This window comes from Muntiacus reevesi, chromosome 5 (genome assembly GCF_963930625.1).
Source record: "Muntiacus reevesi chromosome 5, mMunRee1.1, whole genome shotgun sequence".
Taxonomy (NCBI): Eukaryota; Metazoa; Chordata; class Mammalia; order Artiodactyla; family Cervidae; genus Muntiacus; species Muntiacus reevesi.
In genome coordinates this window covers 42,372,143-42,399,256 of record NC_089253.1, presented here as the reverse complement: position 1 = coordinate 42,399,256, position 27,114 = coordinate 42,372,143, and the positions used below count along the sequence as shown (strand labels likewise).

General features: G+C 49.2%; 2 protein-coding genes across 2 annotated transcripts; one reads left to right on the top strand and one right to left on the bottom strand.

The window, feature by feature from the left end:
- Positions 1–16: 16 nt before the first annotated feature.
- Positions 17–13,524, bottom strand: CCS (copper chaperone for superoxide dismutase). The gene is made up of 8 exons (XM_065937815.1): positions 13,396–13,524; positions 12,991–13,063; positions 5,715–5,852; positions 5,323–5,500; positions 4,693–4,753; positions 596–673; positions 421–524; positions 17–340 (listed from the first exon to the last, which is right to left on the bottom strand). The coding sequence occupies exons 1-8, from the start codon at positions 13,432–13,434 to the stop codon at positions 187–189; spliced, it is 825 nt and encodes a 274-aa protein (XP_065793887.1). The 5' UTR covers positions 13,435–13,524; the 3' UTR covers positions 17–186.
- Positions 13,525–13,687: 163 nt separating this feature from the next.
- On the top strand, positions 13,688–18,385 carry CCDC87 (coiled-coil domain containing 87). Its single transcript, XM_065936575.1, has one exon. The coding sequence runs from the start codon at positions 13,688–13,690 to the stop codon at positions 16,259–16,261; it is 2,574 nt and encodes an 857-aa protein (XP_065792647.1). The 3' UTR covers positions 16,262–18,385.
- The last annotated feature ends 8,729 nt before the right edge of the window (positions 18,386–27,114 follow it).

Sequence of the window (27,114 nt, the reverse complement as noted above, 5' to 3'; positions counted from 1 at the left end):
CAGACAAACCACAAAGTTCCATGTGAAAATAAAACTTTAATTTGCCAAGGGAAGAGCAAGCAACCCTTTGAGAACAAACACATCCCGCACACTGGTTCTCCCAGGACTGGGTGAGCAGGGCCTCCCTCTGGAAGTGGACGGTGCTCAGCAGGGAGGACAGTGACAGACCCAAGGCAGAGGCCGTGCTCAGAGGTGGGCAGGGGGCTGGGCGGGCTCCTTCCGTCCCTGGCCAGCGATGGGCCGGCCCCGCTCCTCCCAGATGGTGAGGCCATCGCAGGAGCAGATCTGCTTGGGGTTCTGGAAAAGGCCAGCGGCGCGTGCGATGATGCCACAGGCCAACCTGTGGAAGAGCATGGGGTCAAGCTGAGCACCCACTGGGCCCCTCCAGGTCTCTGCACGCGCCACAGGCAGAGCGCTCACCTCTCTCCCGAGTTCCCTGTGATCTTGGACAAGGGATGCCCGCCCCGACCCAGGTCATCTTCTCCCTCATCGACGACCAGGCTTCGGCCAATCACATCCCACACCTGTGAGGGGAGACAACAGCCTCAGACACTGGATCTGTTAGGAAAGGTCCCCGCCTTCTCCTCCACCTCACCTTCAGCTGCTCGTCCTCAATCCTGAAGACAGCTCGGCCATCCTCATCAGCACGGACGTTCCCCAGGTCTCCGCGGTGCTGCAGTAAGAGCCGGGGGAAGAGGAAACATGGACACGGCGGCTGACTTCTGGTTTCCCAGTGTCTCATTCCCCTTCCCCAGAGTAGCAGTGTCCTCCTACAGGTTCACTGGTAGGATGAAGCGACAGCCCAGGACACACAGAAGGCAACTGAACTCTCTCTCCCTGGAACTAAAATCCTGGGTAGAATGACGGCACACTGGACATGGCCAGGGACCCTGCCTAGGAAGTCACGCCACTACCCCAGACTGCTTCCCCTACGAGCTATCTGCCCAGTCTGCATCCCAGCCTCAGCATTGACCCCGCTTCCTGCTTCTTTGCAAGCCCAGTTCTCCAGCCTCCCGATGACTCTGTCAGCCCCTGGCAGTCTGCAGTTCCCCTGCGCTTAAGTTGGCCAAGCTTGGCTTCCTGACCATCAGAGGCAGCCAGCATCCCTTCCCTGACATCCAGCCTCCAGGAACAGAGAGAAGAAACACAGGAGCAGAGGACATATCCTGCCCCCAAGACTGTTTCTGCCCACCTTTCCTCTTGAAGGTATAAAAATGTGCTAACACAGCTACTGGGGGCTTCCCTGGTGGCTCAGTGGTGAAGAATCTGCCTGCCAGTGAAGGAGAGAAATGAGTTCGATCCTTGGGTTGGCAAGATCTCCTGGAGAAGGAAATGGCAACTGATACCAGTATTCTTGTCTGGGAAATCCCATGTACAGAGGAGCCTGGCAGGCTACAGTCTGTACAGTCACAAAGAGTCAGACTCGACTTAGCAACTAAAATAACAACAACACAGCTACTGAGCACTTCCTACATCAGTCACCCTCTGCCAGGTGGGGTTTGGGGGCTGGGGATGCATACGTGGTCAACCGCCCTCAGGGGGTTTGGAACACTGTGGGGAACCAGACATGGAACAGACTAGTGGCTGAAAAACACAGGGTTAGCGCAACAGTGAGTGTGTTTCCCTGTGACAAGACCCTACTGGCGAGTCACAGTAGGATTTGTGCAAATAAACTGTCCCCAACCTGACACTTTGGGCAGAAGGATCCCTGCCAACATGGACTGGTACCCATGGCCTTGCCTTGGGCTGGTCACAAAGGATGTTGCCACATGATGGGGCTGATGAGCAAGCAGCGAGAAGGGCCACCTCTGCTTTATCTTGTTTTCCTGGGGGACCTCTGTTGCCGACACCTGGCACTTTTTGTTGCACCTGGTGTTGGGGCCTTTTGTGGTGGGAAGGTAAGGGATGGGGAGGAGTTTCTAGGGGCGGAGGGAATGAGCACCCGGTATCTGGCTCAGAGGTGTCATCAGGCAGAAGGTCCCTCCCGTGCACACGGGTGGGTGGAACTGGGCCAGGTGGCACCGAATGTCACACCATGCAGCCACGTGGGATCTGTACCCTGGGGGACTGGGGAGTCAAGAAGGGTTTCAGGAGGGGTGTGACATGGTTACCCCATGCTTTGGATCAATTTCTTAAATGCAGCGCACGGAGGGGGAGGGGAAGGACTGGAGCAGCAGTGGGAGGGCAGAAGGAAGCATGGAAACCAGCTAGGAGACGTGCAAAGGGACAACCAGGCTTGGATATAAGTCCCCTCACTGAATTCACTTCCGTTTGGGCAAAACCAGATGCTGAAATCCCAAAGGAACGTGCCAGTCATCATGGTGGATTGGTCATGGAGCCCTTGCTCAAGTTTTCCTCTGTCTGTACAAGGGCTTGGGGACAATGGAGCAGCTGGCACCAGACCCTTCAGATGCCCCACCCCTAGCAGGCCCAGGCCAAGGCAGTCTCTTGGCCTTTGAAACTCCACTTCCTCCCAGAACCCAGTCTCGAGGGTTCCTGCCTGCAGGGCTCTGTCTGCTGGGCATCCCATGCTGAGCCTCCACTCCCGCTCTCCCTGCCTCACCTGCTCAGCACCTTTCGAGGCTGAGTGAGGAAGACGGCCTTGAGGATGTACCCCCTGGAGTCACACCTGCTGAGTGTGGCCTGGGCCAGGTATCACCTCCGAGCTTAGGTTTCAAAAGGAGTTGGCTTGGGTCTTAGACGCCTTCTCTCTCTGGCTCTGAGGACAGGCAGCTGCAGTGCTGTGTGCTGCCCTAGGGAAAGGCTCACGGGGCAGAGGACTGAGGTCTCTGGCCAACACCCAGGGAGGCCTGCCAACAGCAACATGCACGAGTGTGGAAGTGGGTCTTCCTCACATCAAGCCTTGAGAGACACTCGGCCAGAAGCGCCAACTAAGCCGTGTCCAGATTCCTGCCCCAGAGAAACTGTGAGATGACAAATGCTTACTATTTCAAACCCCTAAATTTGGGAATTCCCTGGCGGTTCAGTGGTTAGGACTTGGTGCTTTCACTGCCAAGGGCCCCAGTTTTAATCCTTGGTTGGGGAATTAAGATCCTGCAAGCCTCACGCCACAAACAAAAAAACAAAACTCTTAAGTTTAAAGTAATTTGATTCTCAGCGATAGATAACTGACGCACAGAACATAAGCAGTGCACTATGCAGACCCGACAGGAAGGCTTCCTCAGCTCCCTAGGGGTGGCGGGTGAGAAGTAAAAACTTTTGACTGTTAGAAATGTGACAGAGCTGTCAAAAGTAAAAAAAAAAAAAAAAAGAAGAGACTAATCACTTACATGAATTAAGAAACACACACCATGTTTTCATTTGTTTGCTCTGGTACTCAATTCGCAAGGAGGGGAACACACAGCACCACAAGTGGAGGAGATGGAATTAGGTGTATGTCGATGGGGCATCAAGAAATATCCCCAGGAGAGAAGGCGGTCCTCCGGGAGAACACCCAGGACCTCTCTCAACATTCACTAAGCACTCTAACAAAGATAAGCAGGCCGCAGTCCCTTGTAGGCGTTTAATGACACTGTTTTTCTCTTTTTGGTCACACTGGATGGTTTGCAGGATCTTAGTTCCCCAACCAGGGATCGAACCCATCCCCCCTGCAGCAGAAGTGTGGAGTTCTAACCACTGGACCACCAGGGAATTCCCCTCACAACACTTTTAAGGTCTACACTGATTTATTTTTACAAGGATCCTCTCCTTTTGGGGCTAGAAGTACTGGTTTCTCATTTTCCGTGGCAATATCGTTTCTTGTTCAAAATAAATCTACTTGAATTACATGAATGACGTCTTGATTTTCTTCAAAATAATGGAGAAAGGCCAAGGGTGCAGATGGAATGGGACTGGCCACAGCTGTCAACTGTTAAAGCTGGGTGACAGGGACACAGGGGTTTGGGACACTAGTCTGTCCACTTCAAACATGTTTGAAATCATGTTCCGAGATAGACTAAAACATTAAAAATAAATTAAATTTACTTAAGGGGAAAAAAATCAGTCAATTTAAATCAAAATGTTATGTAACTAGCAGAACAAGTAGTACTCAGATAAGGCAAAAACCATTAAGGTGGCACGTGACTCATGGCCGAGGGGGGCCAATTCTCTGGTGTAAAAGGAAAGTCCAGGGCCAGGAGCTGCAGAGTCAGGAATGGCCTTTTAAAAAAATTATTATTATTTGGCTGTGCCAGGTCTTAGTTATAGCATGAGGGATCTTTAGTTGCAGCATGTGAGATCTGGTTCCCTGACGGCGATTGAACCCAAGCCCCCTGCATTGGGAGCTCGGAATCTTAGCCCTTGGACATCCAGAGAAGTCCCGGGAACAGCCTTTTTACTTTAGGTAAAACCTTTAACTTCCAACCATCACCTTCTCTGGGAAGCTCTCTCCCACTGCCTGTGCCCTTCGGACTGGATCTGGAGCTTGCTCTGGGTTCCCAGGGCCTCCCAGAGGCTCCTGCAAAGATGCTCTGGCTGTGCCGCAACCACGGAGTTCTGAGTGTCTCCCTCACCAGGCTGTGAGACAGGGTCAGGCCTTGAGCACAGGAAGTGTCTATAAATGTTTCTAAACCGAACAAAATAAAATGAGGGAGAAAGACTCCCCCCAAATGGTATCACACCCTCAGGCTCCAAGAGCTGCCTGCCGTGCCTCTGAGATCTTGGATTCTCTGCCAGCCCAAGACCAACACTTACCCGTTCAGAGTCCTGGGGGCCCCCATGGGACATTCCATCAGGGTTAAAGTGGTCCCCACAGCTAAGAAGCAAAGATAGCAGGTAGGCAGTGAAACCACAGCTCATGGACCAGGTGATCCATCCTCTTACTTTAACTACATTTGTTCCATTCATCCACTCATTCATTCATTCATCCACTCATTCAACAGATGGACCCACTCTGTACCAGGCTCTGGGTTGAGATCACTAAGAAGAATCAGTCATGAGACCTGTCTTCAGCAGGCCTCCAGGGTAAACCTGGATGAGTAAACACTAATTGCAGCATGATAAATACCATGACATGCATGGAGAACTGACCCTCCTGTGTTAAGGAGTCACCTTCCATCTGGGAGCTAGGAGCAGGAGTGTCAAGGTCAGATTTTGGTTCAAATCCCCACTCTGTCATTTACATGCTCTAGGGCTTTTGACAAGTCAAAACTCTGAGCCTCAGTTTTCTCATCTGTAGACTGGGCTTGTGTGTATACGCCTCCCAGGGTACTTGTGAGGACCATATGTGAATTTATGTGTAAAAAGCTGAGTGCAGCCCCCTGCGCACAGTGGGTGCACAACCCGGGCAATGAGGATGCTCCAGGGGGCTTCCAGAGGACTCACCTGTTGCAGTTCCTCGTGAGGTCCCCGAACTGATGGATGTGTAGTCCATGCAGCCCAGGCTGCAGGCCATCAATGGTCCCCTCGATTAGGCAGCGCTCAGGGGTCAGCTGCAAGAAGCGCACCACTCCCTGCACAGGGCCAGGCCCCCCGAGAATGGCCACGGCTGCCCCTAAATTCTCTGTAAGGTATCAGACACCAGGGCTGGCTCGCCACCTCACCCAGCCCCACCCGTTCATCAGCTTGGAAAGGGCAGGGAGAGAGCCCCACGTAACCTTCACGTGGTCCCCGAAGCCTCTCCAACCCAAAGCCCCCAGATCCCATGGTTGGTTAGAGCTGTACCACACCCAGGCCACCTCCCTCCCAGAGAGTCCGAGGCCATAGTGGTTACTCACGCAACAGCCCACTGCCCATGCCCTTGAGGACCGCCTGCCTCCCAGTGCTTTCTAGAAGGGCCTGCACCTCCTGGCTGGGCAGGGTGGTCTGCACCAGGACCATCTGGTTCTCCAACTGCACCTCCACACTTTCGACACCTAGAAGACAGGGGGCAGAGGGCAGCAGAGGGCTAGCACCCCTCTGCTAGGAGCAGGGAAGAAGGAAACAGATGGTGATTCACCATCCCCATCTTCATCACCTTTCTGTGGCCGGAGGCAAGCTCCAAAGCTGCCTTCTAGCTATAAGGCCCTTAACCTCTCTTTTTTTTCCAGCTGTGCCAAGCAGCAGGTGGGGTCTTAGCTCCCCAATCAGGGATCAAACCCGTGGCCCCTGCAGTGGAAGATTCAGGTCTTAGCCACTGGACCCCCAGGGAAGTCCAGGCCCTTAACCTCGCTGAGCTTGTTTCTTTACGAAGTGAGGATAACGTCACCTTGCCCCCAGGACTGTTGTGAGTTTTTATTTCGTGCCAAGAGTTATTCATCTATGTTTGAAGCATAGATGAGTGTGAGCATGCTCAGTCACTTCATTCATGTCCAACTCTTTGCGACCCCATGGACTGTAGCCCATCAGGCTCCTCTGTCCATGGGATTCTCCAGGCAAGAATACCAGAGTGGCTTGCCATGCCCTCCTCTAGCAGATCTTCCCAACCCAAGGGATCACACTGGCATCTCCTCTATTTCCTACATTGCAGGTGTACTCTTTACCCACTGAGCCACCTGGGTAGCCCTTTGAAACATAGATAGTTCTTTTAAAAATATTTGAACAACAACAACAAAAAAAATATTTGAACATAATATCATAAATCAACCGTACTTCAATTTTGAAAAAATAAATGAGGAAAAAAAAAAGAAAAAAGAAATGATGAAAAAATGTTTATATAAAAGTGGGCTATCAGGCTTCCCTGGTGGTCCAGCAGTTAAGAGTATGCTTTGCAATGCAAGATACACTGGCTTGGTCCCTGGACCAGGAAGATCCCACATGCCGCAGAGCAACTAAGCCTATGTGCCACAACTACTGAGCTCACGTGCTCCAACTACTGAAGCCCAAGCACCTAGAGCCTATGCTCTGCAATGAGAAGCCTCTGCAATAAGGAGCCCAAGCATCACAAGAAAGAGGAGCCCGCACTCATTGCAACTAGAGAAAGCCTGCAGGCAGCAACGAAGACCCACCACAGCCAAAAAATAAATCTTAAAAAAAAAGTGGGCTATTGATAAGTCACAATATTCATGATAGTCAAAAGGTGAAAACAACTCAAAAGCCCATCAAATGATGAATAAATAAACAAAATGTAGAGCCATACGATGGTAGACATTCAGCCATAAAAAGACATGAAGCATGATATATGCTGTGATGTGGATGGACATTAAAAACATTAAGTGAAAGCCAGTTACCAAGACTACATGTTGGATGATGTCATTGTGGATGAAATGTCCAGCACAGGTAAATCTATAGAGACTGAAAGTAGAGGAGGGGGCAGGAGAACAGGAGGGTGATAGCTGAAGGCTATAATTGCTTTTATTTTTATTTTCCTTTTGGCTGTACTGGGTCTTCAGCGCTGCGCTCGGGCTTTCTCTAGTTGTAGTGAGTGGGGCCACTCTCTAGTGGTGCACAGGCGTGGTGCATTGTGGCGGCTGCTCTTGTTGTGAAATGCGGGCTCTCTGCACCTGGGCTTCAGTAACTGCGAGCTGTAGGCACCCGGGCTTTAGTCATTGCAGAACGTGGTCTCAGCAGTTGTGGCTCATGGGCTCAGCTGCCATGTGGTATGTGGGGTCTTCCCACAGGGACTGAACCTGTGTCCCCTGCATTGGCAGGCAGAGTCTTAACTACTGGACCACCAGGGAAGACCCTGAAAGGTACAATTTCTTCATGAGGTGATAAAATACAAAAATTGATAGTGGTAATGGTTGCACAACTCTGAATATACTGAAAACCACTGAATTCTATACTTTAATGGATGAATTTTATAATACATGAATTATATCTCAATAAAGCCGGCACACATTAAAAAAAAGATGGGGCTATCACCATCACCATGAAAGCTAACATTTACTGAGCATGCACTGTGGGCTTTCTCATACTGTACCTATATTAACACAAGTAACCTTAGGAGTTGGGCACTGTTATCCCCACTTTACAGCTGAGAAAACTGAGCCACAGCAAAGTCAAGAACTTGCTCCAAGTTCAGTTCAGTTCAGTTGCTCAGTCGTGTCTGACTCTTTGAGACCCCATGGACTGCAGCATGACAGGCTTTTGTGTCCATCACCAACTCCCAGATCTTACTCAAACTCATTGCACTGTAGTAAATGGAGGGACTCAAACTCATCCCAGGCAGCCTAGCTCCAGCTTCCAAGCACCTGCCCTGGACACTGCTCACCCTGAGAAGCAGCTCCAGCCTCCAGCTTTGGGGCCCCCTCCTCCATCCTCTGGCAGCAGCTCCCATTTCCCCCACGTAACTCAAGCTGTGTGGACTGCAATCCTTTGTGTGGTCCACAAGCATCAGGTTCAAAAGTCAGTGGCTCTCAACTGCCCACCAAATCCCTGAGTCACCCTGCTGTGCACACAGCCTGCAGGGTGATTCTGACAAACACTCAGCTTTGAGGGCTGTCGGGCCAAGAGAAGGACAAGAAGGGGCTTCTCTTTCATTCAGATCTTCAGGGCTCATAAACCTTTTAAGAGGATATTTGAATCCTGAACCAGAATACAGGGGATGGGTGGGAACTCTGAACGTTGATCTCACCTGTGGAGCTTACAAACATTCTGCTCTGATCTTAGTAAGTGTGTTTGCTGTTCTGGGTGAGAGTAAGGCCCACCGGAGCCAGGAGTCCTGGGCAGCCCAGGAAACACAGGTTAAACGAGGCATTTCCCTCTGCTGAGCCAGCACTCTGTGGACAGAAGGCTAAGCCATTCAAGTTCCCTCCATCCTTGGTTTCCCTCCTCCCTCCGCCTGCCAGGGAGGGTATAATCATCCCTGAGGCACAGACAAGGAACCTCAGCTCTTCAGATTCCTTCCAACTCGAAGCAACACGGAAATGGTACTGGGAGGAGGCAGCATCCAAGAGGCAGGACTCTCTGGCCTGTGTCACAAAAGGTCCCATGGGCTTGCGTCCACAGATCCCAGCTGCATCAGTTGGGGGAGGGGCCAAGTTTGTAAACAGACACACCTATATCGTCCCCAGCAAGTACAGGGCAATTCTGCCAGAAGAAAATTCTCCAAAGAACCCAACTGCCATCACTTCACACAACATCTCATTCTGGGCCCCTGGCGTGAAGCCCTGGTGCTCTGGATTCACCCAGAGGTGCTTCTGGGTGCCAAGGGGCTGTAGGGAGAATGGCAGGGAATTCCTGGGGCCTGAGCCTCTAGGGAATGCCACAAGCTGTGTGCTCCGCTTTACACACGTCAGGATGGTGATACTGTCCTCCTCGGGCAAGTGAAAGGAGGCAGGGGGGTTATGCAGCTGGCTTGAGATCACAAAGCTCAGAAGGCAGCCTGTCCAACCCCAAAGCTGACTGTTTGGTCCCTTTATCCCACAGGAAGTAGGACTGGGCCCCAAAGGACGGACTGACTGAGGCTCTCATGGCTCAAGCATGAAGTGCAAGGGATTCACATGCCTATTCAGTCATTTAACAAATGTATACTGAGCACCTATTATACACTCCGTTCCAGACAGCAGGGATGCAGCATGGAACAAGTCAGGTGATGTCTCTGACCCACAGAGCAGCATGTATTCCAGGGCAGGATCATGCATATCAAACACACGCTCAGGGAGATTTGGGTAGTGCAATGTGTGATCAATGAAGCAGGTCTTAGGGAACAACTTGGGGATGAGCACTTAGACAGGCTGGTCAAGGAAGGTGTAGGGAAAAAGCAAACTAGCCAAGATGGCATGGTCAGGCTGTCTTGCCCCATGCCCTCTCGCTTTCACCCCACATTTTGTGAATAATGATTATGTAACAACTGAGATCATTAACAGCACTGCGCATGCGTGGCACAAGGTACTCGCTTGGCCACGGGTTACTTGTTCTGTAAGCATACATAAGCTCCACCTGCAAAGTCCTTGTTGGGGAGGTTATGTTATGTTAGGCTATGTTATGTTATGTCTGGTGCTATAGTTGCTGCACCAGCCAGGAGAGAATAAACGAGTCTGCAGTTCTTCAGCTCCTTGAGTTTTCTTCCGGCTTCTCCGCACGCACCTTGCCTACCAAGGGTTCAGCGAACAGCGTGCACAGTGAGATACAGCAAGATAGAAGGTCTCTCTGAGCCTTGAAGCAAAGGACTGAATGTAGTCAGGGAAGAACATTCCAGCAGAGGACACAGTTTGGGCAAAGACCCTGAGACAGGAACGACATCTATGTGTCTGAGAAAGGCCAGAGGGGCCGCAGCTGGAGTAAAGAGAAGAGTAAGATGTGAAGGTACAAGTGGAGACCAATCAAACAAAGCCCTGCAGATAAGAGGAAAGAATCTGGATTTAATTTTAATGCAGGGGAGGCCGCTGGGAGAGGCCACAGAGTATAGTGGTTGAGGGTGTGGGCTCTGGAGTTGAAATCCTGAGTCTGAGCTGTGTGGCCTTAGACAACTTACTCAACCTTTCTGTTTGAGTTTTCTTTTCAGTTTCTGTATCTGCAGATGGAAATGATAATACTACCTACTTCAGAGGGCTACTGAAGGCCTAAATGAGTCATCTCACACAGAGCACTTAGAACAGTGCCTGGCCTATGGGAAGCTCTTAATATCATTACTGTTAGAGGATTTTAAGCAGAGCAGTGACAACATCTCCTAAGAGCTGCTTCTCTGCACTGAAAGTGGAAGGGCCCCGGTGAGAAGTTCCCTGTGACTATGCATTTCCTGAACTCTTGACGTGGGTCTGAACCAGGAGGGCTGGCCCCCCAGCAGAGTAGCAATTCAGTCTGGCTGGTGTGGAGTGTGGCTAGGCCTGTACCTATTTAGCTCAGAAAGGGAGAAAAAACAAGGCCACAGGGGGCTCTAGGGTAGTGATGATAAGGATTCAAGGGAGTGAGCCTTGGGCTGAGAGGGCCTCCCACTTACCCCTAGGAGGAAAGCTGAGCCTTCGTCCCCAAAGCCCAGGCATCCTGGAGGGAGCAAATCAACCAACCCATCTCTCCCTCTCCTTCTCTGCATTCTGGGAAGCCAGTCCATGAGAAGCCAAGCTGATTCTAGTTACCCAGGCTAGGAAACAGAGAGTCACCACAAGTGTTTATCTGGTCACTAAGAAACCTGCTAAGGGCTAGAAACTGCCCTATGTTCAGCAGAAGTCTAGCTGTCTGCTCTCCCAGCAAGAATGTTTTACTGGAGGTAGAGAGCCTAATAGTCTTGGAAAGCTGCGGTCAGAACACTCCACTCACAGTGGAATGGTTCAGTTTTCTCAGACCCTCACCCACTACCCTCAAACACACAGTCTAAGCAAACCCAGCTTTAGGATCTCTACGCTCTGTGAAAGTGGCGCTGGGAGCTGCCATGGAGCACTCTGGGGGCTGAGGGCAGGCAGCGCCGGGTGCTATGCACCAGCCCGGCTGTTCTCCATGGGTAAATTCATAGGCAAACATTCATGACTAACAACAGGAAATGGTGTTAGAACAGTGGGAATCAGCATATTTGCACAGGAAGCTTTGGGAGACGTCATTTCCTATAGTCTGCCTGGAGTGGGGACAAAATTGAACAAATAAGAGGAGTCTGGTGCTGTGGAAAGTGTGAAAGCTGCTAGTTGTCCTCCATCAGGAGAGGTAACTGACATGAATGAATCTCCTGCAGAAAATCCAGGACCTGTCAGCAGATGCTGTTATGAAGACGGTTGGCTGATCAAGATGACATTCAGTAACCCTTCAGAACTAGATGAACTAATGAGTGAAGAAGCCTATGAGAAATACATAAAATCTATACTGAGGAGTGAAAATGGAACCCCAAAGTAAACCAGTTTGAACAACTTTAAACAAAGAATGTGTCCCCTCATGCCTCTGCCCAGCCAGCTTACCCCATATAAGCCCTTCCTCTCACAGGTCCTAATATTCAGTGGGCTCTCACTACATGCCAAAGTCCTTTTCTAAAGTGCTTTTACACATATTAACTAATTTACTCTTCTTGATGATTTTCTGGGGTAGCTTCCATTATCTTGCACATTTAAATGCTTAAGAAACAGGCATAAAAAGTAACATGCAGGACTTCCCTGGGGGTCCAGTGGTTAAGAATTGCCCTTCCAGTGCAGGGGACGTGGGTTCAATCCCTGGTCAGGAAACGAAGATGCCTCATGCCGTAAAGCAACTAAGCCAATGAGCCACAACGAAAGATCCTGCATGCCGCAACAAAGATCTGAGGCAGTCAGATAAATAAATATTAAAAAAAAAAAAAAGTAACATGCATGAGGCCTTATTGCCATTAAGTGGCAAAGGTGGGATTTGAACCTGAACGGTCTGACTCTAGAACACACACCCCTGACGCCAGCGACACACAACTGCCTGATTCAGAGCCAAGTGCCACCAGTCTCTCAACTTCAGAAGCCAAGTTCTTCCGAGAATGGCTCTTCCCAGCACAAAGCTCAAGTGCTCATTTTACCTGAGGGCAGGGGCTGTGCCTAAAACTCTTATGAACTCTTCTCCCTAAAAAGCTTCCAGTGTCTGGTCTACACCTGCTGAATCACTGAATAAACAGACTCAAAGACAGGCAGTTCCCCAAGCCATGTTGGTGGCCTTGCCTTCTCAGAGCTTGCTGGTCGTGCCAGGTCAAGGACTTTCCTAGTGGTTCAGTGGTTGAGACTCTGAACTTCCACTGCCAGTGACACAGGTTTGATCCCTGATTGGGGAAGTTCCACATACCCGGCAGTGGGGGGGGGGGGGGGAAATCCAGAGCTACCTGGATAGAACATGGCCAGGGCTGCTGCTTATTTTGTCAAGATTATGCTGCTTCTCAAGCAAAAACTGTCTATTTTCCAGGGAACACCCTGTAGGGGGACTACTCTCTGCCTACCTCCTTACTTTCCAGGCACCTGAGGTTAAGACACCAGAAAGGCAGGCAGTTAGGGCCAGTAGAAAAATCTGGCAGAGCAGGCCTGAGACCTGCACTGTAGATTCCATTTCTGGGTCTCAGTGTGACTCTGAGGACATTCTTTCCTCTCTCCAGGTTCTAATTTCTGTCTCTGTAAAAGGGAGCAGGGTAGGCCTAAGAGATTTGCCTGCCCCTCCCCGAGGTCTCCGGTTTGCTCTCACAAAAGTTCATCTGGTTCTTACCTGCGATCCCTAGGAGGGACGTGCGCACCGCGTCCACGCAGCTCTGACAGGTCATCTGCACCGCGAACTCCAGCTGCAAGGGTGGCAGGGACCGGCTGACAGGAGTTGGGAAACCTTCTTGCGTGACCCTGTTTCACCACCTCCCCTAGGACCACCCCCAAAGGCCTAGAGTCACGCCCCCTGTGACCCCTCCTCAAGCGCCTTCTTCACTGTCGCTCACGACCATTCCAGGAGCAACACCCCGTAACATTAATGCCAAGCGTCCCGCTACTCTCACAGTCCAGCCCTGGCCCCAGGCCCCAGCCCAGGTGTCCGCTCCTTCCCTCATTCTCAAGTTAACGATCGCTCTCCAGGGGCCGAAGTTCTCTGCCCTGCGAGGCTCCCAGACGAGGCCTCGACCCTCACCGTGCAGGCAGTCCCGCGGTCCTCCGAGTCCGACGCCATCCTGAATCCAACTATCGCCCGAGGGCCGGAACTGAAGCTCCAGCCCAGAGCAGCGCCACGGAGAGGGGGAGGCGGAGCCCCGGAAGCCACTCCTTGCCCCGCCTTTCGGTGCGCGCGCACGCAAGGCTCTGCTCCTTCCCGCGTCCACGCGACGGTGGGCAGGGATTGCGCAGGCGCACTTGGGCCCGCCTGCCCCTCGTTGCCTTAGTAACCGCTAGAGCCGCCGGCGCTGTCGGCGCCGCCTCGTCTTAAGATGGAGCCGTATAAGCCAGACCCCGAATTCCAGCGGATTTATCACCGATTGCTGCGTCCGTTGTCGCTCTTCCCCCGCAGGACGACACGCACAGCGTCTCAGGAGCACCTCTCGCAGGAGGTCCCGATGGTACTGCCTTTACCGGTTCCACGGCTGACGGCGGAGTTGGTCTGCCGCCAGGTAGCCGAGCGGCTGACCAAAAGCGGGCTGGAGGCGCGGGCGCCTCACAGGGTGCGGCTCCGTTTCACCGAGGTCATCCTGGACGAGCTGAAGTGCAGCTGGCAGGAGCCCCCCACCGAACTTGGCATGAGTCACCTGAACAATCAGAGGCTCCGGAAGCGGCTCCTGATCTACGTGCTCCTCAGCTGCGAGCAGCTCTTCGTCCGTTACCTGCACCTCCAGAAGCTCATGTCGACCTCCGCAGTCGTCTTCACTGAATCAGCCACGCTTACCCGCTTGGCCGCCAGCCTCGCCAGGGACTGCACCGTTTTCCTCACCGGCCCCGACGTCTACCGTAGCCTGCTCTCTGACTTCCTTGCCCTGCTCAGAGAAGAGCAGGCCCAAGTCTCCGCGCCCAGACTGCGCGCCGTTGGCCTTGGGGCTTTCAAGCTCTTCTCTGTTCCATGGCATCACATCCCTGGCTTCACCCAAGTGCCGCATTTCAACCTCAGCCTGAACTACCTCATCCAGCTCAGCCGCCCGCGAGAGCTTGCCAGTGAGCCTGAGAAGGATCCAATGAAGGAATTGAAGTCCATTCCCCAGCTGAAGAAGAAGAAGCCTCTGCGCTGGCTGTCCTCCATGCAAAAGAGGAGAGAAAGCGCCTTCAGTTCACAGATTGCACCACTGCCCGGGTCCTCTGTGGCTCCCCCCTGCCGGGTTCCCCCCACCTCACACTTGCCCCTCTACTCCCAGCTCCAGAGGGGCCAGTCCATGCCCTCTCTGCGTGAGGGCTGGAGGCTAGCAGATGAACTGGGCCTTCCTCCACTCAGTCCTCGCCCCTCAACCCCACTGGTCCTGGTGGCAGAGAGCAAACCAGAGCTGGCAGGGGACACAGTGGCTGAGGACCTGAAGCAGATGATGAAGAACATGCAGTTGGGGTGGTCTCAGTACCCACCGCTGGACTCAGGGCTGCCCCCACTCCTGGGGGCCCTGACCTACCGCCCAGCTGCTACCCATCACGTAGAAGAGCTGCAGAGAATGTTGAACAGCCTTAAGGAGCAAGAGGCCTCGGAACATTGGGGCCTCCAATCCCCTAAACCCCCTCTGCTTGTACCACAACCAGTGACTGTTACTTTGAAGCTAAGGAATCAGGTGGTCCAGATAGCTGCTGTACAGGTCTCAGGAAGAAACTTTTTGGATTCCTTCCACATTGAGGGGGCCGGAGTGCTGTACAACCACCTGACTGGTGAACTGGAACCCAAACTTATTGAGCAAATGGATATGGATCGCACTTTTGGCAGTAGCATCAGGGAAGTCTACAAGGAGCTGATGAGCCGTGTCTCTAACAACCACTTCAGTTTTGACCAGGGACCCCTGGTTGAGCCTACAACCAGTAAAGACTGGTCAGCCTTCCTGTCCTCAGCCTTCCTACGTCAAGAAAAACAGCATCGTATCATCAACACCAAGCTGGCTGAACTTTATTCCCAGAAAGCAAGCGCTTTACAGTCCAATGCAGATAAGATGTCCTCCTTCACATCACTCCAAGCAAGTAAAAGCTGGGACAGGTGGTCAAACAAGGCCAGATGGCTGAACTGGTGGAAAAGCACTTTGTCTGTGGGTGACTACTTTAAGTACCTCACCACCCAGGAGACAGATTTTCTCCATGTCATCTTCCAAATGTATGAAGAGGAGGGTCCTGTGGAGACCGTGGCCCCTGTCAAAGAGTCCATAAAGATCCAACACCCACCCCCCTTGCTAGAAGACGACGAACCAGATTTTGTGCCAGGAGAGTGGGATTGGGACACGGTGCTGGAACACAGGCTAGGAAATAAGAGCAGCCTCCTGGAAGATTCTCACAAAATCCTGAGCCTGCAGAAGCGTCTGGAGCGGGTTTGGTCCATGCTTGATGTTCCAGAGAAGGACAAGCTGGACATGGCCATCAAATACAGCTCCAATGCCCGCCTGAGGCAGCTGCCGGCACTGGTGAGTGCCTGGGAGCGGGCCTTGCAGCCCATTCAGCTGCGGGAGATACTGCTGGGGAGACTGGAGTGGTTTGAGCGACAAGCCTCTGACCCTAACCGCTTCTTCCAAAAGACTAACGTGGGCCTGAATCGCTTCCTGGAGGAGAATCAGATCCGCGGCTATCTCCAAAGGAAGCTTAGCACGGTGGAGGCTTCTTTGGTTCCCCTCTTGGAGGAGATTGAGTTAGTCTTTGGTGAGCCAGTGACCTTCAAGGGGCAGCGCTACCTGGACAAGATGAAGCACGACAAAGTGGAGATGCTCTACTGGCTGCAGCAGCAGCGGCGGGTCCGCCACCTGACCCAGGCCAAGAAGGCCTCCCATCAGTCAGGCCTGTCCAGGAAGCTCAGCAGCCAGCCTTTAACAGCCCCAGGGAATACTCCCGTTACTCTTTGACCGGACCAAGTGCCCTCGAATCTCTCTGTCACCCCCATACACACAGCAGCTCATCCAGACCTCTTGACTGCTTTGAAAGAAGAAATATCTGGGAGGGCAGGGTTCAGGAAACCTGCATTCCAGCTACCAAGGGACTGACATTAATACTGTATTTTGACCATAAAGTTCTCATAAAAGAGGCCCCAAGCCCAGTAGTCCCATTTCTGTCAAGCCATGCACATTATAGCCAAAGTCTCATGTATCAAAAGAACTGAGACCATCCCTTGGAGTTCATTGTAATGGGAAATGTCAGACAGAAACCATCCCATGTGGAACACCTCAGCTCAGCGTTTCTTTCACATTAGATTGACTGGTTAGAACACCAAGCCAAGAGGCTCAAAGACATGATAACTAAGAGCTAATGCTTTGGAGTTAGTAGATGTGGGTTTAAGTCCTGCCTGTGTAACCTTGGGCAAAGTAGCTAACTGCTGTACATCTGCACCTTCCTTTGTCAGATAAAGGAGTTGGCTGTCACTTCTAGCAGTTCTAGCACACTGTTGGCAGAGCTAAAATTTTCCATTAAATTTATTTACCGATTCATACAAGCACCTGGTACAAAGTACACAGGGGTGTGCACTGAAAAGTACTCCTTCCCATCCTTCCCTTCAGTAACTCAGTTCTCCCGTAACAACTGTTGCCAGTTGCTTGTGTATCTTTCCATTCCCTTATTCAAAAGCAAATATTTATTGAGCACCAGCTAGGTGTTCATGCTGGGTCTTCATCACTGAACAGAACCAAGACCCTTACCCTTTGTAAAGTTTATATTCTCCTGAGGGGAAACAGACTGTAGACCATAAACACAGTACAGAAGTAGATTGAATAATAGAATGGAGGATGATACATGCTCTGGAAAAAAGAAAAGGTAGAGGAGGGCAAGAGGAAACAAAGGGTGAAGGATGTGATTTTACTGGGGTAGTCCATGCAGGTCTCACCGGGAAGGGGAGATTTGAACTGAGGCTTGAAGGAGGGGAAGAAGCGACCCCTGTGGACATCCCGGACAGCAGCGTTCCTGCCAGCTAAGGCAGGCAGATGCTTGGGGTGTTACAGAAAGGCAAAATGGCCAATGTGGGTGGAGCAGAGTGAGGAGAGAGACATGAGTCAGAGAGGTCATGACAAGGTATAGGGGCAGGTTGGATTATGTGAAAATTATTTCAGAGATAGCTGATGTGTGTATGAACACGCATGAATATATTGCCCATACTTATGTCTACAGCTGCACCAGCAGTAGCATTCTTTCTCCTGTTTTGCCCGTTTCTTTTTTTTTCCTAATTTGCCCCAAGCTCATTCCACATCGATACACATAGAGCTGGCTTATTTTTTTTGGTTTCTATATAGTATCCTACAGTGTGTATTTTTGGTTAATCAACCCCTTATTATTACAAACAAAGACATGGGCTTCTTTGGTGGTCCAGTGATTGAGACTGAGCTTCCAATGCAAGGGACGAAGGTTCTATCCCTGATCAGAGAACTAAGATCTTACACATGTGCGTGCGTGCACACACACACACACACACACACACACACACACACACACACACACACAGTCCTTGTTCATTTATTTACTATGTGCAGTTGTTTCTATGGCTTAAAGTTTCTGGAAGTGGAATTATATCTAAGCATGAGTGTATATGTGTATATATATATATATATATATATATTTTTTTTTTTTTTTTTTCTATTTGGTCATGCCATGTGGCATGTAGGATCTTAGCTTAGGGAGCCATGCGGCATGTGGGATCTTAGTTCAGGGAGCCAGCCTCACCCCCTGCTCTGGAAATGCAGCGTCTTAACCACTGAACTGCCAGGAAAGTCCCAGCATTTGTAGCTTTGATAGGTATTACTGAGGCTGTACACAAAGGCTGCAAGCATTTGCATTATCATCCACACTGCCTGACAATAGTAATAATTCCCCACTCTCACTAGAAGTGTTATCAAAAAGTTTTATCTTTGTCATCTAATAAGTGAAAAAATAGTGTCTCATTTGGGGACTTCCCTAGTGGTCCAGTGGTTAAGCCTCTGTGCTCCTAATGCAGGGGACCTGGGTTCGATCCCTGGTTGGGGAGCTAGATCCCACATGCTGCAACTAAGACCCAGCACAGTCAAATAAAAACAAATATAAATAAAATATTGAAAAAATAGTGTCTCATTTGAGTTGTGTTCTCACTATGAGTGAAATTGCATCTTTTTTAAGTGTAAAGGCATTTTGTCTCTTTTCAATAATTATTTTTTGGTTGTGCTGGGTGCTCGTTGCACAGGCTTTCTCTAGTTGCAGCAAGCGGGGGCTAATCTGATTGTGGACTGCAGGCTTCTCATTGTGGTGGCTCCTCTTGTTGAGCACAGGCTTTAGGGTGCTTGGGCTTCAGTAGTTGTGCCACTTGGGCTCTAGAGCACAAGCTCAATAGTTGTGGCACACATGCTTCATTGTTCCTTGCATGGAGGATCCTGCACCAGGGATCGAATCCATGTCTCCTGCATTGGCAGGCAGATTCTTTACCACTGAGTCACCAGGGAAGACCTGGTTTGTTTGTTCTGTAAAATATTCAAGCCCTTTGCCTACTTTTCTATTGTTTTTGACTATTTTGCTTTCTTGATTTTTCTGAGCTCTTTACATATTCAGGAAATTTAGCTGACATGTTAGTAGTGAGTTAGTACTGAGTTCTTAACTTGTACAGAACACTCTCTCTGCACAATGTCTTAGACTTCTCGTGAAGCATGTGTTTTAATCACCATTTTACCATTGAGAAAAGGAAGGCTCAGTTAGATCACGTGACTAACCCAAGGTCATAAAGATAGTTAATGGGAGAGCCGGGCTCCAAGCCCAGGTCTGTCTGACCCAGGTCTGTCTTGGTGCACTGGTTCTGTGAGTTATGGTAAGAAAGCTCTTACACACAGCCTGCCTCACCTGCCTGCACAAGTAAGTTAAAAGCCCCTGGTCCAGAAGTTCTCCGTTCATTCTTTGCTGATATGGATGCGTGCACTTCTACTTTGTTTTCCTAACAAAGCAGCACTTCTCAAACTTTTCCACCCAAGTAACCCTTAGAATTGAGGAACAGAAGCAAACATCTTGGTCAGGTATGAGGGATCAGGGTGGAGGCCGAGAGCAGGGAGGGTAAAGCAGTGCTAGCCTGAGAGGCCTGAGAAATTTAAAGCTTTTATTTTTGAAATCTATGCAAGATTTGCATTCTACTGTGTAATATGTACCTTTTTTTTTTGGTTTGGCCACACCTTATGGCTTGCAGGGTCTTAGTATCCCCTACCAGGAATCTTGGCCCCAGCAGTGAAAGCAGTGAGTCCTAACCACTGGACCACCAGGGAATTCCCTGTCCATGTTTTTTTCTTTTTTTTAATATAAAGTTGGTGCTTAACATTATCTTTGAATGAAACCGGCCCTGCAGGCAGAAACGCTGTAGTCAGCCTTTGTAGTATGGCTTCCCTCCTGCTCTGCTGGTGTGTTCTCTAGAGGTTACACGGGCCCCAGGTGAGCAACTCTAGAGTGGGGGTCCACAGGCTTTTTAAAGGGCCAGGCAGTTCCAGCTCTTTGAGGCTTTGTGAGCGATCCAAATATTTAAGGCTTTGTGAGCAATATGGTTTCTGTCCCAAGGCTCAACTTTGCTTTTGTTGTGTGAAAGCAATTATATAAGTAAATGAGCAGGCTGTGTTCCATTAAAACTTTATTTACAAAAACAGGCAGCTGCCTCAGGGTGTAGTTTGCTGGCTGAAGTGCCACAACACCGGCCGCTTTGAGAAGCAAACACGCAGGAGGAAGCCAAGAGGCTCAGTGCAGCATTTCCCAAAGTGTGTGCCAAGTACACTAGTCCTGAGTGATAGTCCCAGGAAAAGGGTTCCATGGTCAGATAACTTTGGGGAACATTACATACTGCATTCCTGAAGAGTTTCATAGAGGCGTCTTGGGAGCTCGGATGGGTCTTACAAAAAATACAACAGATGCTTTTATTCCTTCATGGCCATTATGGTCATTGGGAAGTTAATTTTGGGAAACATTAGCTCACATGAATTAGTCCTTGGAAATTGCCACTGATCGCCTAGATGGGAATAGTACACAGAGATAGGACAGGGAGAGTATAGTCCTAGACACACAGGTACGGTTGGGATATCTGGGCCTCAGGGGACATGAAAGGACATCATGAAACCCAGGACAGGCTCGAGAAGGAGCCACAGGAGACCTGGCAGCTCCACCTGCCTCAAAACTCTGCTTCTTGGATCCTGCCCTTTCATCCTAGTCCCTGGATATGGGAATCTGAAGGCCTAGGACTGACTTTCCCAAAGTTCCAGGCCTAAACCCATGGCTTAGTGATCCTTCCCTGCTGATCCTATTTATAGATTTGGTGAATCATTACCATTATTACATATATGTAAGTATTACATATGGAATAATAATAATGATAACTAATAATGATGATAACTCATATTCATTCTTGTTCTACTGATTACAAAGTGCTGTTTACGGTCATTCTACTGAGAATCAGTCGAATATAACTTGCCTCTGAACTGGTGGAATCGTGACTTAAACCCAGATCTGGAATAAGTCCTTTGCCTGGGGGGGGGGGGGGTCTGGTTGTCAATGGGGGCCCCTGCTTGGTGCCAGGCCTCCATGCAGCTGGAGTTTCCAGGTCCCACGCCAGGAAACTCAACTGTGTTGAGGACCAGTTGGTTGCCAAGCATCACGCTCAAGTGCTTTAAGGATATTATTTCATTTAATCCTCACGGCAACCTTGCAAAGAAAGAGAGGGCAGTGATATGTCCCTCTGGGGAAACTGGACTCTAGGATAATTGGACAAAATTAATTCTCTAAATTACTGAGGATTTTTGTGGAAGTTTTAGTTTTGGGCCTGCCCCAAACCCAGAGGTCATCAGAAAAACACTTCAAAATCTGGGCTGTGATCATTTGCTGCAGCCCTTTTGTTGTCAAGGCAGGGCCAGGGTCCAAACCCATAAAAGTCCAATATGTTCTGTATACATTATTACATTAAAGGGATGGATCATTCATTTGCACATTTTAATATCTATATATAGAGAGAATATATTTTATAATATATTTATTATATACATATTAGTTATTTAAATTAACACTAGGACGTCCCTGGTGATCCAGTCATTAAGAGTCCACCTTCCAATGCAGGGGGCACACGTTCAATTGCTGCTTGGGGAACTAAGATCCCACATGCCACAGGGCAACGAAGGAACTAGAGAAGCCTGCGCCCCACAGCTGAGACCTGACACAGCCAGATAAATAAACATTTTTTAAAAATAAATAAACATGAATCCCATTATACGTTTACAGAGACAATGTGTTTTATGAAAAATGACGTTGAGTAGTGGAGTGGATATTTTACTGTCTTGCAAATCTGAGTGTCTGGCTTAATAGGAGACAGCCAGATTTTCATTTATGTTTCTGCTGCATCTGTTGCAATGTCAGACTTCACGCAGCCTGTGGAAAACACACTACTCAGGAGATGGGAGAAAAGGCAGATAACATGTTGGCAGTATTACCAAAAATGGTTTGGACCTCATGAAACCCCAGAATGGGCCTGGGGGACCCTATTTGTATTTTGTTAATGAAGGGACAGAGGTGGGGGCAAAGACAGTAGTGGGGATGGAGGCCGAGACAGTGAGACTTGAGTCAGGGGGGGTGGGCAGTGGCTGGGGCAGGGGCAGTAAACATGGGGGAAGGGTTGGTTGACCAGCTTGTTTGCTAATAAAATGTCAAGGGCAAAGCCAGAGGTAAAACTGCAACTTAAAAACAGTCTGCAGCTCTGCACATTGGTCATCTAGCTGCTGGACAAGCTGACTGGCTTGGGGTGATGCGGTCACTCTGGGAAGCTGAGACCCACAGGGCAGAGCCAAGTTCCGATGTTCACAGTTGCAGATGGAAGCTGACTTTGGGCCCCCGTACTTCTTATAATTGAGATCTAATCTTACTGCATTGTGATCAGAAAAGATGACTGGAATGATTTCAATTTTTTTGAATTTACCAAGGCTAGATTTATGGCCCAGGATGTGATCTATTCTGGAGAAGGTTCCGTGTGCACTTGAGAAAAAGGTGAAATTGATTGTTTTGGGGTGAAATGTCCTATAGATATCAATTAGGTCTTGGGCCCCCGTACTTCTGATTCCACTAAGCCTACAGTCCCACCCCTCTTGGTCTTGGGGTTTCTGTGTGTGGTCCACCTCTTCCTTGTACTGTTGTTTGCCAAATGAATTTTTTTTTTTTCTTTGCCACACTGTGGGTAGGCAGGATCTTAGTTCTCTGACAAGGGATCGAAACCATGCTCCCTGCAATCAGAGCAAGGAGTCTTAACCATTGGACTGTCAGGGAAGGCCCCAAACAATTTTCTTTATATTGACTCACTGTAAAAAATTTTTTATTGAAGTATGTTTGATATACAATGTTATGTTAATTTCTGCTGTACAGTAAAGTGACTGAGTTATACATATATATATTCCTTTTTTTCCCCTTTATAGTTTATCACAATATTGAATATAGTTCCGTGTGCTACAAGTACTTTATCAATCCTATATACACTAGTTTGCATCTGCAAATTCCAAACTCCCAATCCTCCCCTCCCCCACCCTCCTTCATCCTTGACAACCACAACTCTGCTGTCTATGTCTCTATGTAAGTATATTGACTCACTTTTCTTCTGGCTGAGCCAACTGGCAGATGGATCTTAGTTCCCAATCGGGGATTGAACCTGCGCCCCCTGCAGTAGAAGTGTGGAGTCTTAAACACTGGATGCCAAGGAAGTCCTGATACTGACTCACTTTTAAAATTTATTTTAAAAGGCTATTTTTGGAGAAGGAAATGGCAACCCACTCCAGTATTCTTGCCTGGAAAAGTCGATGGACAGAGGAGCCTGGCGGGCTGCAGTCCATGGGGTTACATGACTGAGCATGTGTACACAAGCGTGGAGGGAGATGGGTTGGTAGCAATGAAGTGGTAGAACTAAAAACAAAAAAAAAAGGGAAAAAAAAGGCTATTTGAATCATGCTAGCTAATACTACATAGTAATTATTAAGTGCCAGACTCCATTCTAAACACTTTTCACACAGTAATTCGTTTAGTCCTCATAGAATGTAGTGAGGTAGGTACTATGATCATTTCACGGTCCAGATGAGGAGACTGAGGCACAAGCGGTTATGTAACCTGCCCAAGTCACATCACTTAGGAACATTTCAGAGTCTTGATTCTGACCCAGACGTCTGACTCCAAGTACATGCTCTTAAGCATTTTACTGTTTCTTATCACAAAATACCAAAAACAAGTCTGCCCAGTTGAGGCCCTTGGGAAGAAGCTGAGTATGATCACATTCTGGCTTTCATCATCACTTGTACCTGGGGGAAATCAGGCCTTGGGCACAACCCACTTGATTCCCAGCAGTGATGCTGAGGCCACATCATTCTTCTTCCAGGCCCAGAGCACTTTCACTGAACTCCTCCCAAGTGCCAGACACTGTTTGGGGGTGCAGGGTGGGGGATGGAGTGGGGAGGGCAGAGCCAGAGGAAACCAAAGAGAACCAGTCCCTGTTGCTGTGGGATTTAAGGTTTATTAGGGAAGATAATTTCAATCATATGGAATGTGAAGGGTACAGTGGGAGTGCACTAAAGGAATATTCAACAGCGCTTGGGAGAGGAGGAAGTAGAGGAAGGGTGGTCAGGGAGAGCTTCCTGGAGGAGGCCACACTTAAGCAGAGTCTAAATTCTGGAAAGTTGAGTGGGAGTCACCAGGCACGTGGTGGCAGAGGAAAAGAGGAGAACTTTCTAAGCCCAGCATGAGCAGAAGTATGGGAGAGGAGCAGAGTGTATGTGGGAGAACTATAAGGACTTTGGCATTAACCAGTCTTTAAAAAGGCCTGGAAGGGAGTGAGGTTGGAGGGGGAGGGAGGGCCAGGTCCAGCGTGGGCTTTATTCTGAGGTATGCATCAGCGGAGTCCTACCGAGTAGCATAGTTGGTAAGTGATAGATAAAAATGTAGAATCTGTGCATCCATGGACTCCATCAAGAAAGTGGAAGAGACCCCACAGGTTACTTCATGTAACTTGTTTAAATTATGATTTGAGGGGCTTCCCTGGTGGCACAGACAGTAAAGAGTCTGCCTGCAGTGAGGGAGACCGGGGTTCGATCCCTGGGTCAGGAAGATCCCCTGGAGAAGGAAATGGCAGCCCACTCTAGTATTTTTGCCTGGAGGATCCCATAGACAGAGGAGTCTGGCGAGCTACAATCCATGGGGTCACAAAGAGTCAGACACAACTGAGGGACTAAAACACACACACAAAAAATTTTTTAAAAAGAAAAAAGAAACCAAAATACTAAAAAAAAATCCCCAAATCTCTTATGAAAAGAAAAAAAAAAACACAAAAAAATTATGATTTACTATGATGTTTTTAAGCAATCATCCTGTATACACCAGATGGGCTTGGGTTGAGAAAGTCTAACTCATAAATCCTTCTCAGTTGTACCAGAATTTTTATGAATATTGAATTTAACAATAAAGTAAATGAGATGACTTTAGGCTTTTAACTAAATATGTAGCAAATTCCATTAACAATTTTTTTTGACTCAATAGAATTTTTTTTCCAGACTCTAACATTTTCACAGCCTCTGAAGAGCTCAGAGGTCTCTGGTGTCTAGGGGGAGAAAATGGCCTGAGCTGGTCAGGCATATCAGGGTGAGAAAAACGGTAATAAGACAGTCAAGGTCCCTGCTCTCAGAAGTTTATACAGCCCAGTGGGAATAAGCAGAATAAGGACAGAGTGTGATGTGTGCTGACAAATATAGTGTTTTGAGGGAGCGGAAGGGTCCTTACTCTGAAGAAACAGTATTTAGGCTGATTGGACTGCTGGGTAGGAACTTGCCCCCTACAGAGCAGGCGGAGTCTCTCCAGGCAGAAGGAACAGCCGATACAAAAGCCCTGAACCTGAAAATCACCTGACTTGTGGCCAAGAAGAGGATCATTGTGGTGGGGGCTTAGTGAGGGGCAGCGAGAGAGCATGAGGTGAGTTCAGAGAGGGGGACAGGGCCCAGGTGATGCCCAGTCTTGTGGAGCTGAGATTTTATTCTAAGTGGACGGTGTCCCTGGGGAGCAGACTTGGAGAGGCTGACTGGAGGGCGGGAAGTCTGTTGGGAGCACCCTGAGGATCAACAGCGCGGGAAGAGAAGGGGAGGAGGTGAGGCTGGGCCGCGGGCGAGTTTTCGTTGCCCTGCAATCCCAAGGGACACCTCTTCCCACCCAGCAGGGAGCTCTGACCCTTCAGATTCGTCATTAGATGCAGCTGCCTGAGGAAGTGGGCATGACTCGTCTGCCGAGGCCGTCCTCGAGGGGCTGACAGCCCAGGGCGGCATTCCCAGCAGCTGGAACCGAGTCCATCCCTGACCCTGAAGGGGGCTCTGCTCTGTGGGCGCCCTCGGAGTGGCCAGGACCAAGCTTCAACAGCGCCATCGTGTGGCGATAACAAGTCACAACAGCAGTGAACTCGGGACTTCGGTTACCTTGCTCGGTGGAGAAAGCGATAAGACCACAGGCAGTAGTAGCCTCAGAAACTAGCCTCACCGCACCTCTTTGGGACTGAGTAAATCACTGCGGATTTTGGACAACTCAGAATGGGAGGGACATGGGGAGCCTCAAAGGAAAGAGCTAGCTAGGCATCGGAGTTTGAGGACTTATTTGAGAAAGATAGAACAGTGTTATTGTGTGCGTCATCAAGGAATCTGTCAACATAATAATGTCCATGCCAGCTGCCATTCAATGAGCAGATAGGAGGAACTGCATGGTCTTAGGTAATCTACACGCATCAATACAAGGAGGCTCAGAGCGGGGAAAAGATGTGTCCCACGTATGGAGTCCCATGTCAAGATCACAGCTGCAAGGCCTGTACCAAGGCTACAGACGCAGAGCCCAAAACCAAAGTCACTTTCAGAACTGACTGAGCCCCACTGTAACTGTTGCCAAAAGTCCCCTGAGCCTTACCAGCCAGCTTCATAACCCTAAATTAGGCCAAAATGCCCACCCGAGTAATCACCCTAACCAATCACCTAATGCCACCCTTCCAGCAGGAATTTCCTTCGTCTTGAGGCTATAAAAATTGGCTACTAAAAAAAAAAAAAAGAAAAAAAATTGGCTACTAGCCCAAGAAAAGCACCAGATCCTCCTTGAGCCGGCCCATTGTTCTAACAGCATCCAGCTGGCTCTCCCTGGCCAGGCAGGAGGTCAGCCCGCTGTGCCTGCAGCGCCCACATTATCTCTGCTCTTTGTTCTTAATAAACTCACTCCTTTCTGAAACACTCTGTGTCTGGAAATTCTTTTCCAACTCACGCTCAGGCTGACATGACACCAGATTACATAATAGTAGACTGTGGTGGAATTAGGACTAAAAGCCAGATGGGCCTATCAGTGGATCTCACCTCTGTCAGATCCAACATGCTGTTTTAACAATAAATATTTTACAATGCCCTCTTTACATCCCCAGTATCTGGATTGTTCCTGATCAATAGTTGTGGACTCCATCAATAGTTGTTAAATGAATGAGATGAAAGTTCATAGATAATATCCTCCCTACCAACATAATTTTTAAAATCAAGGAAAAAGAAAATGAAAGCAGTTTATGCTAAATAAATCTGCAGTTCCACATGGACATGCTCAGTCAGGATCACACTGAAAGCTGTAACAAAGAGATTATTATGAACTGTGGTGGTTTAATTGCTAGGTCCTGTCTGACTCTTTTGCAACCCCATGGACTGGAGCCCACCAGGCTCCCCTGTCCATGGGATTTTCCAGGTAAGAATACTGGAATGGGTTG

Coding starts and splice junctions, on each gene's coding strand:
- CCS (XM_065937815.1), bottom strand. CDS start 13,434: ATGGCGTCGGACTCGGAGGACCGCGGGACTGCCTGCACG. Junction 13,064..13,395: donor ACCGCGGGACTGCCTGCACG/GTGAGGGTCGAG, acceptor CCACCCTTGCAG/CTGGAGTTCGCGGTGCAGAT. Junction 525..595: donor TTGAGGACGAGCAGCTGAAG/GTGAGGTGGAGG, acceptor CTCCCCTCACAG/GTGTGGGATGTGATTGGCCG.
- CCDC87 (XM_065936575.1), top strand. CDS start 13,688: ATGGAGCCGTATAAGCCAGACCCCGAATTCCAGCGGATTTATCACCGA.